Below are 17,715 nucleotides of genomic sequence, written 5' to 3' on the forward strand. Positions count from 1 at the left end.
ATCACAAACTGCTATCATATTGACAATATGATATCATTTTACAGTGGTGGTTCAAGTGGTTAGGGCTCTGGTTTGTTGTTCAGGGTACAAATCCTTGCACCACCAAGCTCCACTGTTGGGCCATTGAGCTAGGCCCTTAATCCTCCTTGCTCTAGGGGCGTGGTATCATAGCTGCCCCTGCGCTCTGAGCCCAACCTACTTAGCTGGGATACGCAAAGAAAAGTATTCCACTGGGCTGTAATATATGTGTATATACTGCATTTCTTTGCCTTGTACTTGTACATGTGTAATGACAATAAAGTTGAATCTAATCTAATCTAATCTAATCTAATCTAATCTAATCTAATCTAATCTAATCTAATCTAATGTGTGGCGATAATAAAGGCTTTGTGCCCTCAGTTCTTCTTCAAGGTTTAATTTTGGATTATTGTCAGCAGTGTGGTGTTTAGTGTAATTTGTGATGTGGTTAAACAGGTGTATGAGTCTGTACAGTTAATTAAAGCAGGTTTTTGTTATAAGGAGAGGACGTGTGTGACACTGTGTGTAATAAGCTGCACAGAAGTACAGAGCGCTGTGCAGCCCTTGTCTTGCTTCGGGAATTTGTAGAGAAGCTGATGATCCCCCATTTCCACTCACTGTAAAATTACCTTCATAATTTCCTTCATATTTTGGATTGGTATTATAAATATATGCTATGAGTTTTAGGCTGGTGTCTCCATGTGTTCTCTGATACCACAATATTGTGTAATAATTTTGGATGCTGTGATTACAGGTTAGAGTTACATTTTCTTCAGGCGAGCAGAAGACATCAGCAGGACTTTGATGAACTTCATTGCAAATCAAAGACCCTGAAAACAAGTGTTAGACACAGCTTTATTAGCCAAGTCACATTAATAAAGAGCTATGTACTGTATGTATTACTCTATGCATGTAGTACATTGTTGATATAATATATGTATTTCATGTATTAACAAAATTACCTGAGAGGAAGAACACACTGATGATGAATCTATAGTAAAATCTAATCATATTCATTGATTTTAAGCTGGTAAACTTTGATCAGCAGGTTCTTACAATTTGAGACAAGATCTGGTGTAACATTCGCAGTGGTGATACAGGATGTGATGTCACAATGATCACACCCACTACTGAATTGTTTCAAACGGCATATAATAAGGGCACTCAAACTCATAGCACTGACAGACTAAATTCTGCAACCTGGAACCATACCAGCTATTGGAAAGGGGGGGGGGTTTCAATGTTGACAGTGTGGTTTGACACTGGAATAACGTTAGAGGTTTGCTCTTCAATGCAACTTGTAATGTGGTTGAACAGATGTATGAGTCTGTACAGTTTATTAAAGCAGGTTTTTGTTATAAGGAGAGGACGTGTGTGACACTGTGTAATAAGCTGCACAGAAGTACATTGCACTGTGCAGCCCTTGTCTTGCTTTGGAAATTTGTAGAGACACTGATGATCTCCCATCTCCACTCATTGTAAAATTACCTTCATAATCTTTCTCTATTTCTAGAGTACTGGTGTATCTTAAATATCCGATGAGTTTCATACTGGTGTCTCCGTGTTGTCTTTGATACCACAATATTGTTTCATAGCTCGGGATGCTGTGGTTGCAGGTAAGAGTTACAGTTGCTTCAGGCAAACATAACACATCAGCGGGACCTTGATAGACATCTTTGCAAATTACAAAACCTAGATTGGAAAAGAAAAGTTAAACATGGATTTCTCTTACAGGAGTGTTTTAAACTCATCCTGTATGGAAATTAAATTAAATATAAGGTATGTTAACCAATATACTGCAACTGTAGTAAATATTCAGTATATTAAATTTTAGTATTAGTATCAACTCTATTGCTTGAAGTAATACCATGTGAATATTATCGAAATCTTTAGAGATTTGTAAAGTACATTATAATAAATAACCAGTGTAACACACTGTTATTTGGACTTATATAAGCTTTAATATTACCTGAGAGGCAGCTCACACAGATGATAAGTTTAAATGGAAATTTCATCATATTGATTTTGTTTAAACTGGTATAAGTAACAAACGTGGTACATTTGATCCAAAGCACATGCATGATCAGACCCTATAGTCTCAATGAGGAGACAGGATGTGACATCATTACATTGGTGAACACTGTAATCACACCCATTACTCTGAAAATAGTGTGTGCTATTATAACAGTAAATGGGAAAACCACTAAATGGAACATTTAGTGCAGAGTATCTGAAGTGGGACATTATCAAATCACTATATTATATCATCCAGTGGAGAATGTCAAAGACTTTGTGCTGTCATGTGAGTTTTAAGTTTTTGATTTAATTACTTTCCATTTGTTGTCATAGAAGAGATGAATACATGCTGAATGAACATTTCATTGTGAGAAAGATATCCTCATATTTGCTGCAAACTGTTTAGTGGTTAGGCTTTGTTATTATGACCAGAAGCTTATGAGTTAAGATCAATAAGTACGTCTCTTTATCCTAAACCTGTTCACATGTAGGCTTGGATTTTATTCTTCCACAGTTCAAGTGTTTCAGGTAAAGACACATAACTAAAACTACAGCACCACCTACAGGGAAATATTACACAAACCTCAGACAAACCAAGCACATCCTCATATCTTGGCATATTGACTGTATAATGACACATGCTGGCAGAAGTGAGTTAATTTTATGTTTAATTACAATAATTAACCAGCCTTAGATGTATAACCAAAAGACCAGGTCACCTTAATGCTAGTGCAAGCAATCTGCAAATCCACCAAATGTTCATATAGTCTGGATTACAGGAGAATATAAATACAAAATCTGTATTTAGTCTTAAGTCTATGTTTTTAAGAGTTATAAAGAAAAAGAAAGATTTCATTTCTTGATGAGAATATTAGAACAAAGACAACATGACAAACAACTAAAAAAGTGGTATAACAAATTGAGTCATTTAATATTGGAATAATGTCAGGAGTTGGTTGTTAAATGTGACTTGTGATGTGGTTAAACAGGTGTATTGGATTTTGTAGTTGACTAAAGATAAGTTTTATGTTTGAAGAAGAGGCTGTGTGTGTCACTGTGCATAAGAAGCTGCACAGAAGTACAGAGCGCTGTGCAGCACTTGTCTTGCTTTGGGAATTTGGAGAGAAACCGATGACCCCCCATCCCCATCCACTGTAAAATTACCTTCATAATCTTTCTCAATTTGTTTAGTACTGCTATAATAAACATATCCGATAAGTTTCAGACTGGTGTCTTCTTGTGTTCTCTGATACCACAATATTGTCCTATAGTTCTGGATTTTGTGGCTACAGGTAAGAGTTATATTCTCTTCAGGCAAACACAACACATCAGCAGGACTTTGATGGACATCCTTGCAAAAGAAAAGACCTAGATGAAAAATGAAAAAAAAGGGTTAATAATTGATTTAACTTATGCATTTAATTATTCATTTATTTTTATGCATCCTCAGTAAGGGATGTAGAATGCATTATAATAAATATTTCTTGTAATACATTAGTTTTTTTGTATAGATACATATCAACTCTAATATTACCTGAGAGGCAGCTCACACAGATGATGAGTTTCAATGGAAATTGAGTCATATTGATTTATTGAAACTAATGAATGAAACAAATGATCTACATTTGATCCAATACAGTAAAATGTGGCACATGATCAGACCTCATAGTGTCAAAGAGAAGACAGGATGTGACATCATTACACTGTTTAACACTATGATCACACCCATTAATCTGATATGTGAGGCCTACTTAAATAAAATAAATGAAAATACAGCACCATCTAAGGACCATATTAATGAAATTCAATATAGTAACTCCCCAGAGGGTTTTAAATAGAAAATATTCATAGAATTTGACCTGTTTATACTAGAATGAGAGTTTATTCTACAAAGTGTTTTAGAAGGCTATGTACATAGATGAAATGAACCATTTTGAAGCAAAATCTCGTTCAAAAATACTCATTCTTAGTTTCTTTTCAGACAGCATTTAAGAATGCCTTTGTCAAAAGAAGGAAATATTGAAATCATTCTCACTGGGACTGGGACTGGGATGCAGTGCTTCCATGAACTTTAACTGAGATTTAATTGAGAAATCAATATCCTTGAACATCTATAGAGAAAGGCACAATCATCAACATGGTGCTGGCATACAAAACAAATTACCCTGTATCAATGGTGGGTCATCAGGGCCAGCAAGGCCTTCTGTGCTGGCCTAAACAGCAGTGATCTGAATCAGTGACTTGCATTTTAATATATTTAATATATTTCCATATTCATGAATGTGTATTAAATTATTCCCAATAGTCTATTCTCTACATTTCATAGCATTTCTCTTGGTTGTGCTGCTTCCAGTAGTGTATATTTATGATAAAAGTATTTATCCAATCATATTTCAGCCAGTGGCTGACATCATGTGTTGCCAGGGTGAAAGAAATCTGCCTTAAGGCCTTCAGAATCAATAGTGCAGGCACCTGTAGCTTAAAATAAGTGGCAGTGAAATTGTAACAATGACCAATCAGATCTCGAGTTGGTGTCACTGGGGCATACGATTACGTCAGCAATTTCCCATCCTTTGATTGGATAATTGGAGTAGTCAGAGGCAGTGAACCACACAAACTAAATAAAAAATATATATTTTAATTCACAATGACTGACAGAGGAGAAGAAATCCATTTGGTGAAGGCCAGTGAAGGCCTAGGTGTGAAATGCATGGCCTGCCACTGCCCTATATATGGAGACTTTTGGGACACCATGCAGTATAAGAAAGATTTTTCCACTCATTTAGTCACGGACAAGTTCCAACTATCAGGTATTTCTGTCCTACTACTAGCCAGGGAGGAAGATAGATATCACATACTTCCTCTGAGCCAGACATCTTTTTTGAAATGCTGGGATGGTGTAACATACTCAAAGGAAAGCTCTATATGTCCCCTTCCAAGGCTGATAGGCTGAATGCTTTTCTGTTGCACCTTCTTGGAGCCTGGGAATATGATTCTGATGGAGACAACCCTGAACTTCTGGTCAGTCAAGCTGTAAAGTAGTCTGCCATGAGCTATGCATGAAAACTATCTGAAGTTCTTGTAGCCTGATTCACATCAACATGTGGATAAAGTGAACAACGCATCAATGTTTACTGCATTTATATTTATTCATTTGAAAAACAAAGCATTGTAGCTGAGCACCTAGGAGTCACGCAATTTGATCAAGGGCACCATTAAGATTAAGAACACAGCAACTTATTCTACAGCCAGAGAACCGAGTTGTACAGTACAAATAATTCTTAGGTTTTATTCGTATGTTTGTAGTTTGCTCAAAGTTTACATAACTCCAGTATAACTGCTACTTTTCTGTTTAGAAAAACACTGGCTATGTGTCAATTCCAGGCCACAGGAGCAGCTGTTAATGATACTTATACAGTGGTTTTTGTACTGAATAAAGCAGATATGCAGCACTGTGTAATAAGCAGCACAGAAGTACACTGCACTGTCATTGGATAAAAGATTTTTGATGGTCAAAGAGACATTTTTGCTTCCATCCCCAACGATGTCCACTTTAATCTTAAAATCATTTTCAATTTGTTGTGATGTTGTTCCCCATTGATATCCAATAAAGGTCAGTCCCTGGTCTTGTCTGTACCAAAGGATTCGATCATAACTTGGTACACTGTGGTCACACTGGATTTTAACAGATTTTTGATGATTGCCAAAGACATCAAGAGGATTCTGGTTAACACGATTACTCTGGGAAAAACCTGCAATGAGAGAGAATTTTAATTGGAATGATATTAAATGACATTAATATAACTGTTTAAACAACATTAATATGAATAAAAGTTTACCTCCAGGACATATCACTAACACCCATATAATACTGGCAGCTCGGATCATGTTGAACGTCTGAATGTCTGTTTTAAACTGAGCTGATTTACACTTACATCAGATCAGGGTTCCCTCACGCTTTAACATCACAGCGCCCACATATGAGGAAAACGAGAACTACATGTCAATTTCACAAGACGTGTTAGGCTTATATACAGGCTTATACACAATATCAGAAATATTTGTAACACTGACTTCCTGATCAGTAACCCAGATCCATAACCATTGAATCACTATTGCCCCCTCAGTGAAAGGGCAATAATTTTTTTTTAAAATACTAGTTCAACAGAACAATTAAAATGATTGATTAGATATTTAGATTAAGTAACAACTTACATGGGAACTTGTATGCAAGATTTTTCATATAAGCAGGTTAAAAACATGCAATAGTTCATACACTGATGTTTTCTATATGTGGAGATGTTTATTTAGCATTTATTCATCAGAGAAAATTCTTCCAGATGGATGATGTGCTTGGCAGTGTCTCTGTAACATGACAAGCTGAGGATAGTTGCTATAAAGTGCTATAAAGTGATTACAGAAACTTGCTCTGGTTACATTTCACGTTAAACAAAAGTAGAATCAAATAAAAAAAATATGATGTTCTTTAATTAAGAAGAAATTGTTATTGTTGCTGTTGTACAAGGGAATAAAACACTGCAGGACAGACTGTTATTGGAAAATACTCAAATTTACTGTGGTAAAAACTGTCGAGTTTTGATAAAAAAAGGAATTATTAGGATCATTTATTAGACAAGGACTCCCTCTGTCTGTTTTATTAGTGACTGCAGTAACATCAGTGCAGGGGTTTTTGTTCAGCAGTGCAGTAACTCTGTAACACTGTGTGTTTTTACTGCACAGAAATACACAGCGCTGTCCTCTATATCCAGATCCTTCACAGTTAAAGATCCATTCGCGTCAATTTCTTTAACAGTAGAAAATTTATTTTTATACACAGAGCCAAACTCTGGTTGACTTTTAGTTTTTATGTACACAATGAACTCCATGCTCTCTCCTTGGCGCTGCCTGTACCAATACATCTGATAGTAGGTGCCACCTTTATTGTGACTGCACTTCATTTCAGCAGATTCTCCTTTCACCTGCCAGAGGACACTGGGGTTTTGGTAGACTCCGTTATCTTCTGCTAAAACTAAAGCACAACAAATGATTTACAATAATTCATTTCTGTGTATTCACAAGTCAAATTCAGTTCTATGTATATAGTACCTGGAGTGCAGTAGAGCAGGAAAGGCAGACTGATTATAACACTGATCATGTTGGATGGTAGTAACAAGAGATGCAGTAAGAGCTGAGGACCACAGACTGCTGTAAATATATCCTATTGAGGATCAGTAGGAAGGAAATGACATACACACCCTTTCTTTGTGATCAAGTCTTCCTGTCCCATGCTGAATACTAAATTACCACTTTATTTTATATTTTTCTATAATTAAACCCTACGTTTACTCTGCTATTTCTTTTTCTTTCTTTCTTTCTTTCTTTCTTTCTTTCTTTCATTCATTCATTCATTCATTCATTCATTCATTCATTCATTCATTCATTCATTCATTCATTCATTCATTCATTCATTCATTCTTTCTTTCTTTCTTTCTTTCTTTCTTTCTTTCTTTCGTTTTAATTAAGCTGACTCCTTTTGAGTACCTTAATGTTTAAAGCCACCATATAATGATCATAAGAGAAAAATAAAACATCCACATGAGTTTGATACATTTATTTGTTCAGTATAATAAATGATAATGCATATAATATGTCCAAATAATTATAAATAATGTAAGACATTTTATATATAGTGTGAGTAATCAATATGTGTAACTGTATTTATTTAAAAAATTAAAATAATTAAATAAATTAAATAAACAAATTAAATTACATTACATATAATTGTGTAAATTGCTTTAATTGGGTTGTAATGGATTATGTCACAAAATAGTTTAGAATTTCAGAATATACTGTAGATGCATGAATTGAGCCAAAATAAATTTTCTGCAAATTACAGATTTTCTTTTTAAACGAAACGTAAAACAGAAAACTTTGCATTAACAAATGCCAACTTAATAGTTCAAAATACATATGATTTATGACCATGAAAGTAAAATAGACCAGAGGCCTAATTTCAATTTTCTAAACATCACAGATAATAAATGTTAATTACAAAAATGTCAAAAAATGAAATTACAGAGCCAGTGGTGAGGTCTGTAGTGTAGTTTAATGGTGGCAACTGTTACATGTACTTTGAAGACTACAGCAGGTGGAAGATTTGTGCTGCTCTGAAGGAGGAGGTTTTTGTCATAGATCACAGAGTCCTGTAGCACTGTGTCTAATTTCACTGCACAGAAATAAACTGCACTGTCATCTGGCTGCAGATTTTTAATGGTAAGTATCCCATGACTGTTTCCATCTCCATGCAGCTCAATTTTAGTTTTCAGGGAATCTTCAGGATAAGAAAACTTTGCATTGAGATATCCAAGAAGCTGTAACTGTGTGTTTTCAGATCGTTTGTACCACAGCATGTACTGATGGTTAGGTCTGGAGTTAGAACAGGAAAGATTTGTAGATTCCTTTATATTCTTAATTAAATCAGGAGGAGACTGATTAACATTGTTATCTGCAGAAGACCTTCCTGTATGAAAAGAAAAGATTGAATTCATTAATCAATTTTACATATGAAGTCACACAATATTATCTCTTTCTCAATATGGAGTGCGGTTGCCACAATGAGAAATTCAAATATGGAAAGCATATGATTACCTATATGGCAGATGAATGATGCAGTAAAAGTCAGAAGAACAGTGATCATCTTGACTGTTTTTCTGAGTCTAAAACTGCTGCTAGAATGTCAGAGTAAAGGTACACTGATGTGCCTTCAGGAAACGCCCCCATATGGAAGAGAGACAAACTGCGTCATTAAAAACTCATTGTGTCATGCTTGTAATAAGATAATGGTACATTATTTTTTTACTGGCACTACATCCATTAAAGAAAATATCAGAAAGTTTAACCCACTGACGTCTGCAACATTTTATAATGTTTCATCATCTACAACACTTTACATATATATAAAAATATACAATGATGTACATATTAGTTAGTAATTAATCAATTATTTGGCATCGATTATTTCTTTAAATCATGTCTCATTGCAGAAAAGTGATTTTTATAACTGATTACATTCATATCTCACAGTTCAGCAGTGAAAACAATATGTTTTTGTTGTTGCTGCTGTTCTGCAGTAACTATTTATACAATCACCCAACACAGCTACAACTATTATTCCACAGTCCTACATGTTTATTCTAAGCCTTTATTAGACAAGGACTCCCTCTGTCTGTTTTATTAATGACTGCAGTAACATCAGTGCAGGGGTTTTTGTTCAGCAGTGCAGTAACTCTGTAACACTGTGTTAACTTACTGCACAGAAATACACAGCACTGTCCTCTATATCCAGATCCTTCACAGTTAAAGATCCATTTGCAGCAATTTTTTTAACAGTAGAAAATTTATTTTTATCCACAGAGCCAAACTCTGGTTCACCACTGGGTGTTTTGTAAACAATGAGCTCCATGCTCTCTCCTTGGCATTGTCTGTACCAGTACATCAGATAGTAGGTGCCACCTTTATTATGACTGCACTTCATTTCAGCAGATTCTCCTTTCACCTGCCAGAGGACACTGGGGTTTTGGTGGACTCCGTTATCTTCTGCTAAAACTAAAGCACAACAAATGATTTACAATAATTCATTTTTGTGTATTCACAAGTCAAATTCAGTTCTATGTATATAGTACCTGGAGTGCAGTAAAGCAGGAAAGGCAGACTGATTATAACACTGATCATGTTGGATTGTAGTAACAAGAGATGCAGTAAGAGCTGAGAACCACAGACTGCTGTAAATATATCCTATTGAGGATCAGTAGGAAGGAAATGACATACACACCCTTTCTTTGTGATCAAGTCTTCCTGTCCCATGCTGAATACTAAATTACCACTTTATTTTATATTTTTTTATAATTAAACCCTACGTTTACTCTGCTATTTCTTTTTCTTTCTTTCTTTCTTTCTTTCTTTCTTTCTTTCTTTCTTTCTTTCTTTCTTTCTTTCTTTCTTTCTTTCATTCATTCATTCATTCATTCATTCATTCATTCATTCATTCATTCATTCTTTCTTTCTTTCTTTCTTTCTTTCTTTCTTTCGTTTTAATTAAGCTGACTCCTTTTGAGTACCTTAACGTTTAAAGCCACCATATAATGATCATGAAAGTAAAATAAAACATCCACATGAGTGTGATACATTTATTTGTACAGTATAATAAATGATATAATATGTACAAATAATTATAAATAATGTAAGACATTTTATATATAGTGTGAGTAATCAATATGTGTAACTGTATTTATTTAAAAAATTAAAATAATTAAATAAATTAAATAAACAAATTAAATTACATTACATATAATTGTGTAAATTGCTTTAATTGGGTTGTAATGGATTATGTCACAAAATAGTTTAGAATTTCAGAATATACTGTAGATGCGTGAATTGAGCCAAAATAAATTTTCTGCAAATTACAGATTTTCTTTTTAAACGAAACGTAAAACAGAAAACTTTGCATTAACAAATGCCAACTTAATAGTTCAAAATACATATGATTTATGACCATGAAAGTAAAATAGACCAGAGGCCTAATTTCAATTTTCTAAACATCACAGATAATAAATGTTAATTACAAAAATGTCAAAAAATGAAATTACAGAGCCAGTGGTGAGGTCTGTAGTGTAGTTTAATGGTGGCAACTGTTACATGTACTTTGAAGACTACAGCAGGTGGAAGATTTGTGCTGCTCTGAAGGAGGAGGTTTTTGTCATAGATCACAGAGTCCTGTAGCACTGTGTCTAATTTCACTGCACAGAAATAAACTGCACTGTCATCTGGCTGCAGATTTTTAATGGTAAGTATCCCATGACTGTTTCCATCTCCATGCAGCTCAATTTTAGTTTTCAGGGAATCTTCAGGATAAGAAAACTTTGCATTGAGATATCCAAGAAGCTGTAACTGTGTGTTTTCAGATCGTTTGTACCACAGCATCACCTCATGGTTAGGTCTGGAGTTAGAACAGGAAAGATTTGTAGATTCCTTTATATTCTTAATTAAATCAGGAGGAGACTGATTAACATTGTTATCTGCAGAAGACCTTCCTGTATGAAAAGAAAAGATTGAATTCATTAATCAATTTTACATATGAAGTCACACAATATTATCTCTTTCTCAATATGGAGTGCGGTTGCCACAATGAGAAATTCAAATATGGAAAGCATATGATTACCTATATGGCAGATGAATGATGCAGTAAAAGTCAGAAGAACAGTGATCATCTTGACTGTTTTTCTGAGTCTAAAACTGCTGCTAGAATGTCAGAGTAAAGGTACACTGATGTGCCTTCAGGAAACGCCCCCATATGGAAGAGAGACAAACTGCATCATTAAAAACTCATTGTGTCATGCTTGTAATAAGATAATGGTACATTATTTTTTTATTGGCACTACATCCATTAAAAAAATATCTGAAAGTTTAACCCACTGACGTCTGCAACATTTTATAATGTTTCATCATCTACAACACTTTACATATACAGGGGTTGGACAATGAAACTGAAATGCCTGGTTTTAGACCACAATAATTCATTAGTATGGTGTAGGGCCTCCTTTTGCGCCCAATACAGCATCAGTTCGTCTTGGGAATGACAGATACAAGTCCTGCACAGTGGCCAGAGGGATTTTGAGCCATTCTTCTTGCAGAATAGTGGCCAGGTCACTACGTGATGCTGGTGGAGGAAAACGTTTCCTGACTCGCTCCTCCAAAACACCCCAAAGTGGCTCAATAATATTTGATCTGGTGACTGTGCAGGCCATGGGAGATGTCCAACTTCACTTTCATGTTCATCAACCACTCTGTCACCAGTCTTGCTGTGTGTATTGGTGCATTATCATCCTGATACACGGCACCGCCTTCAGGATATAATGTTTGAACCATTGGGTGCACATGGTCCTCCAGAATGGTTCGGTAGTCCTTGGCAGTGACGCGCCCATCTAGCACAAGTATTGGGCCTAGGGAATGCCATGATATTGCAGCCCAAACCATCACTGATCACCCAACACAGCTACAACTATTATTCCACAGTCCTACCTGTTTATTCTAAGCCTTTATTAGACAAGGACTCCCTCTGTCTGTTTTATTAGTGACTGCAGTAACATCAGTGCAGGTGTTTTTGTTCAGCAGTGCAGTAACTCTGTAACACTGTGTTCACTTACTGCACAGAAATACACAGCACTGTCCTCTATATCCAGATCCTTCACAGTTAAAGATCCATTTGCAGCAATGTTTTTAACAGTAGAAAATTTATTTTTATCCACAGAGCCAAACTCTGGTTCACCACTGGTTGTTTTGTAAACAATGAGCTCCATGCTCTCTCCTTGGCGCTGTCTGTACCAGTACATCTGATAGTAGAGAGCACCTTTATTATGACTGCACTTCATTTCAGCAGATTCTCCTTTCACATGCCAGAGGACACCGGGGATTTGGTGGACTCCGTTATCTTCTGCTAAAACTAAAGGTCAACAAACAAATGATTTACGATAATGACTTCATTTGAATTTTCAATTCCTTCTAGTTTGTAGATTATTATATATATACCTGCAGTCCAGTAAAACAGGAAAATCAGACTGGTTATATCACTGATCATATTGTTTCGCAGTGGCAAGAGAAGTAGCAAGAAATGAGGACCACAGACTGCTGCAAATACATCCTGTTAAGTATCAGCTGGAGGAAATGACATCAAAAACATTTCAAGTCTTCCTGTCATGTGCTGAATTTTGATTTAGCACTCTTAAGCCATCACTTTAATTATTAAGGCATCTTTACGTGCTAAGTTATAATGTACAAAAGCGTTTACAGTTGGACATTACATTTTTACATGTTTACATTGGATCATTAGATTACTGAACATTGTCATCAACCAGCTACCATTATATCAACTATGTTAATGAGATTTTCTCATTTTACTTTAATGAGATTTTGGAAATAATAATAATGTAAACAAAACAAAAAAGTACCACATAAATAGATTGTATTTTGGAGGAATTGTGTATATGTGTAGAAAAATTAAATGTATTCAATTAGTCTTCCATACAATACACACAGTATCAGGGTTGATAACTTTCATGGTTTATGTGACAAAAAGCTTAAACAAAGGAAGCACCATAGATACCTGAGGTAGGCCAATATGGTTTTCCCAAACTTCAAACATATCCTTTTGTCCACATGCCTCATTTCAGGTTCATTTTTTTTAGAACAAATAATAAAAATACCAATAAAATATAATAAATATATGATCATTTCTGCAACGTACATATGCAGTTTGCCTTAAGCCTACAGCTGTTCTGAAAGAGGTCAAAGGAAAATTTGTATTTAGATATCCAAAGGCTGTAATTCTGTGTTATTAGATTGTTTGCAGCATAACATGATGGTTAAGTATGGAAGGAGAACAGGAAAGTTTTGTGGATTCCTGTATATTCTTGATGAACTTGTTGAATCAGTCTGATGAACATGGTTATCTGCAGAAGATATGAAATGATTAATGCAGGAATTATTATATATTTAATATAATCACTACTTTTCACCTCTATCATAGAGCATGTTTTATTTATTTTAAGTCATTAATTTATCAAATCACATTAATAATACAATATTTATAAATTATACACTATGCATTGTTGATATACTGTACAATATGTTATAATACGTACATTGAAAGAAAGCACACACTGATGGTTAATTTTTGAAAAAACTGATAGTATTAATTGACTTTAACCTGGTAAACTATGATCAGCAGGTTCTTACAATTTGACACAAGCCCTGGTATGACATTCACACTGGTGGTACAGGATGTGATGTCATCATATAGATAAACACAATGATTTCACCCACTACTAAACTGTTAACTGTAAAATGCCATGTAGGAAAGCACAATGTATGTCATGAGAATGAAAGGCTTCCCTATTAATTATGCAGGACAGGAGTTTCTTATATACTCTGAGTCCGAGAGAGTTTAGATATTTACTGGGCATTTTAGGCATCACACATGGTTACATGTATGCTGGAGGATTCCTATTTACTGAAAATGTAAATGATGTTGGTTGATCATTATAAATGAACTTAAGTTATTAATATTAAAAAGTCACATAACACATCACAGTTACTCTTCTTTTATGTCATTTTTAAAATGCACATGTAATGACAGCCCAGGGTAACATATTTCCTGATCACAAATATATTATACAGATCTCAAAGGGTTTTTAGCCATGTTGGAAAAACAAACAAACAGAAAGAAAAAAAAACAGTAAGCCAAATGTAGAAGATTATGAGGCATAATAAATAATAGCTCACATCTGCCACCCTTTAAATAAATGAGTGAAACTACAGCACCACCCAAAGGCCCCTGAATGTCTACACATCATTATTTAATCAATATCAGTGCTGTAGCAAGTTTTACAGTCTACTGCATATTAAGCATATGATTCATTAATTCAGCAACTGATAAATTAACAGGATTTCAGCTTGAGATTATTTTAATCCCTGCCCTATTTGTACTAGAATGGGGATACAGTATGTTTCCGGTGGACTTCAAAACATTTCTGTAATTCATTATAGAAAATAAATAAAGGAAAACTGCTTTAAGACTGATAGTTTCATTTTCAATCTATTGTTAGATATTAGATTTCTTGTCCAGTTGTCACTGAATAAACACTTTTAAGAGAAATTATCCATTTTAAAAAGTTTGTGATTATAACAGAGGATTATCCCTGGCTTTGGGCTTGAGCACTGTTATTTAATTGATCCAGTAATGTGGTAGCTCATCAGTTTTGGAACAGTCAACCTTTAACTGCTCAGTTGTGTGCTTAGAGTGATCTACACTTGACCTGTACGTTACTTGGATATAAGTAAATGTGATGGAGATATTAACAGAGCTGCTTATAGATAAGATGCCTACAGTATAATTGCCTCTAATTATGCAAGTGTGGCTTTTCTGTTAAAAACACTGGCAATATATCAATTCCAGACCACAGGAGCAGGTGTTAATGAGGTGCTGAGAATATTTACACAGAGGTTTTTGTACTGAATAAAGCAGATATGCAGCACTGTGTAATAAGCAGCACAGAAGTACACTGCACTGTCATTGGATGAAAGATTTTTGATAGTCAAAGAGACATTTTTGCTTCCATCCCCAACAATCTCCACTTTAGACATAAAATCATTTTCAATTTCTGGTGGTGATGTTATGTATTGATATCCAATAAAGGTCAGTCCCTGGTCTTGTCTATACCAAAGGATTCGATTATAACTTTGTACACTGTGTTCACACTGGATTTTAACAGATTTTTGATGGTTGCCAAAGAGATCAGGAGGATTCTGGTTAACACGATAACTCTGAGAAAACCCTGCAATGAGAGAGAATATTAATTAGAATGATATTACATGACATTAATATAACAGTGCTTAAACAACATTAATATGAATAAAGGTTTACCTCCAGGACATATCACTAACACCCATATAATACTGGCAGCTCGGATCATGTTGAACGTCTGAATGTCTGTTTTAAACTGAGCTGATTTGCATTCATGTTAGTGATGTAGTAAAACGTGATGTTTCCCTCATGCTTTAACAGCACAGCGCCCACATATGAGGAAAATGAGAACTGCATGTCTGTTGAGAAATATAGACATTATGGCAAAGTGGAAAGAATACTGTGAGGGAACAACTAATCAGAGGAAGAAACTTGTTTTGAGGATGTGTCACATCATTAAATGTAACTTAAACAAAAGACTAGTAGGATGTCATTATTTTATTAAAAAAATAAACTTTAATTTCAATATATGTGCATCAATCAGGCATAACATTATGACCACCTGCCTAATATTGTCTTGGTCCCCCTTTTTGCTGCCAAAACAGCCCTGACCTATCAAGCCATGGACTCTACTAGATCCCTGAAGGTGTGCTGTTGTATCTGGCACCAAGATGTTAGCAGCAGATCCTTTAAGTTGTAAAGTGGGGCTTTCATGGATCAGACTTGTTTGACCAGCACATCCCACAGATGCTCGATTGGATTGAGATCTAAGGAATTTGGAGGTCAAGTCAACATCTCATACTCGTTGTTGTGCTTATCAAACCATTCCTGAACCATTTTTGCTTTGTGGCATGGCGCATTATCCTTGGCGGTGCACAGGGGTCAGCATGGGCACCCTGACTGGTCTGCGCCTATTTAGTCCCATATGCAACAAACTGCAATGCATTGTGTAATCTAACACTCTCCTATCAGTACCAGCATTAACTTATTCAGCAGTTTAAGCATCAGTAGCTCGTCTGTTGGATCAAACCACACTGGCCAGCCCTCGGTCCTCACATGTATCAGTGAGCCTTAGCTGCCCATGACCCTGTCGCCGGTTCACCACTGTTCTTTACTTGGACCACTTTTGATAGACACTGACCACTGCAGACCAGGAACACCCCACAAGAGCTGCAGTTTTAGGAATGCTCTGATCCAGTCGTCTAGCCATCACAATTTGGCCCTTTGTCAAACTCGCTCAAATTCTTAGGCTTGCCCATTTTTCCTGCTTCTAACACATCAACTTTGAGGACAAAATGTTCACTTGCTGCCTAATATATCCCACCCACTAACAGGGGCCATGATGAGGAGGTAATAAGTGTTATTCACTTGACCTGTCACTGCTCATAATATTATGCCTGATGTATGTTATTGTTCCAAAATGTGATCATTTATTACAATTAACGTAATGGTGGTGCTTCATTATTGACATGGTTAAAGTTAATAGTGCTGCTTATAGACAGATATCTACAGTATAATTGCCTCTTATCATGTATGTGTGACTTTTCTGTTAAAAACACTGGCAATATATGAATTCCACACCACAGGAGCAGGTGTTAATGAGGTGCTGAGAATATTTACACAGAGGTTTTTGTACTGAATTGAGCAGATATGCAGCACTGTGTAATAAGCAGCACAGAAGTACACTGCACTGTCATTGGATGAAAGATTTTTGATGGTCAAAGAGACATTTTTGCTTCCATCCCCAACAATCTCCACTTTAAGCTTAAAATCATTTTCAATTTGTGGTGATGATTTCCCATATTGATATCCAATGAAGGTCAGTCCCTGGTCTTGTCTGTACCAGTTGATTTGATTATAACTTGGTACACTGTGTTCACACTGGATTTTAACAGATTTTTGATGGTTGCCAAAGAGATCAGGAGGATTCTGGTTAACAAGTTTACTCTGAGAAAAACCTGCAATGAGAGAAAGTATTGACTGTAATGATATTAAATGACATTAATATAACTGTTTAAACAACATTAATATGAATAAAAGTTTACCTCCAGGACATATCACTAACACCCATATAATACTGGCAGCTCGGATCATGTTGAACGTCTGAATGTCTGTTTTAAACTGAGCTGATTCGCACTCATGTGAGTGATGTAGTAAAACATGTGATCAGGTGTCCTTCATGCTTTAACAGCACAGCGCCCACATATGAGGAAAATGAGAACTGCATGTCTGTTAAGAAATATAGACATTATAGCAAAGTGGAAAGAATATTGTGAGAGAATGATGGTTCATAGCTGCTATAACATAAGTGATCAGAGAAACAAATTTGTTTTGAGGATGTTTCACATCTTAAATGTAACTTAAACAAAAGACAAGAATGATGT

The 17,715-nt window shown here is 35.4% G+C and overlaps 1 protein-coding gene and 5 gene segments (V, D, J or C); all 6 read right to left on the minus strand.

Moving 5' to 3' along the window:
* Positions 1-4,037: 4,037 nt before the first annotated feature.
* Positions 4,038-5,931, minus strand: LOC131359883 (T cell receptor gamma variable 4-like). The segment is given in 3 exon segments: positions 4,038-4,145; positions 5,488-5,786; positions 5,874-5,931. Coding segments are annotated over 3 exon segments (456 nt in total).
* Positions 5,932-6,728: 797 nt separating this feature from the next.
* Positions 6,729-7,222, minus strand: LOC131359884 (T cell receptor beta variable 7-2-like). The segment is given in 2 exon segments: positions 6,729-7,063; positions 7,141-7,222. Coding segments are annotated over 2 exon segments (384 nt in total).
* Positions 7,223-8,093: 871 nt separating this feature from the next.
* Positions 8,094-8,781, minus strand: LOC131359885 (T cell receptor beta variable 4-2-like). The segment is given in 2 exon segments: positions 8,094-8,554; positions 8,683-8,781. Coding segments are annotated over 2 exon segments (510 nt in total).
* A 553-nt stretch (positions 8,782-9,334) lies between these two features.
* LOC131359886 (uncharacterized) lies at positions 9,335-11,350 on the minus strand. Its single transcript, XM_058400049.1, has 3 exons — positions 11,252-11,350; positions 10,680-11,123; positions 9,335-9,639 (listed from the first exon to the last, which is right to left on the minus strand). Exons 1-3 carry the CDS (start codon positions 11,298-11,300, stop codon positions 9,335-9,337), a joined length of 798 nt encoding a protein of 265 aa, XP_058256032.1. The 5' UTR covers positions 11,301-11,350.
* Positions 11,351-12,197: 847 nt separating this feature from the next.
* Positions 12,198-12,667, minus strand: LOC131359887 (T cell receptor beta variable 14-like). The segment is given in 2 exon segments: positions 12,198-12,532; positions 12,619-12,667. Coding segments are annotated over 2 exon segments (384 nt in total).
* Positions 12,668-16,858: 4,191 nt separating this feature from the next.
* LOC131359888 (T cell receptor alpha variable 7-like) lies at positions 16,859-17,452 on the minus strand. The segment is given in 2 exon segments: positions 16,859-17,289; positions 17,377-17,452. Coding segments are annotated over 2 exon segments (480 nt in total).
* Positions 17,453-17,715: the final 263 nt, after the last annotated feature.

This window comes from Hemibagrus wyckioides, linkage group LG09, assembly GCF_019097595.1.
Source record: "Hemibagrus wyckioides isolate EC202008001 linkage group LG09, SWU_Hwy_1.0, whole genome shotgun sequence".
Lineage (NCBI taxonomy): Eukaryota > Metazoa > Chordata > Actinopteri > Siluriformes > Bagridae > Hemibagrus > Hemibagrus wyckioides.

Coding starts and splice junctions, on each gene's coding strand:
- LOC131359886 (XM_058400049.1), bottom strand. CDS start 11,300: ATGATCACTGTTCTTCTGACTTTTACTGCATCATTCATCTGCCATATA. Junction 11,124..11,251: donor ATCATTCATCTGCCATATAG/GTAATCATATGC, acceptor CTTTTCATACAG/GAAGGTCTTCTGCAGATAAC. Junction 9,640..10,679: donor CAGACCTCACCACTGGCTCT/GTAATTTCATTT, acceptor GTTGTGCTTTAG/TTTTAGCAGAAGATAACGGA.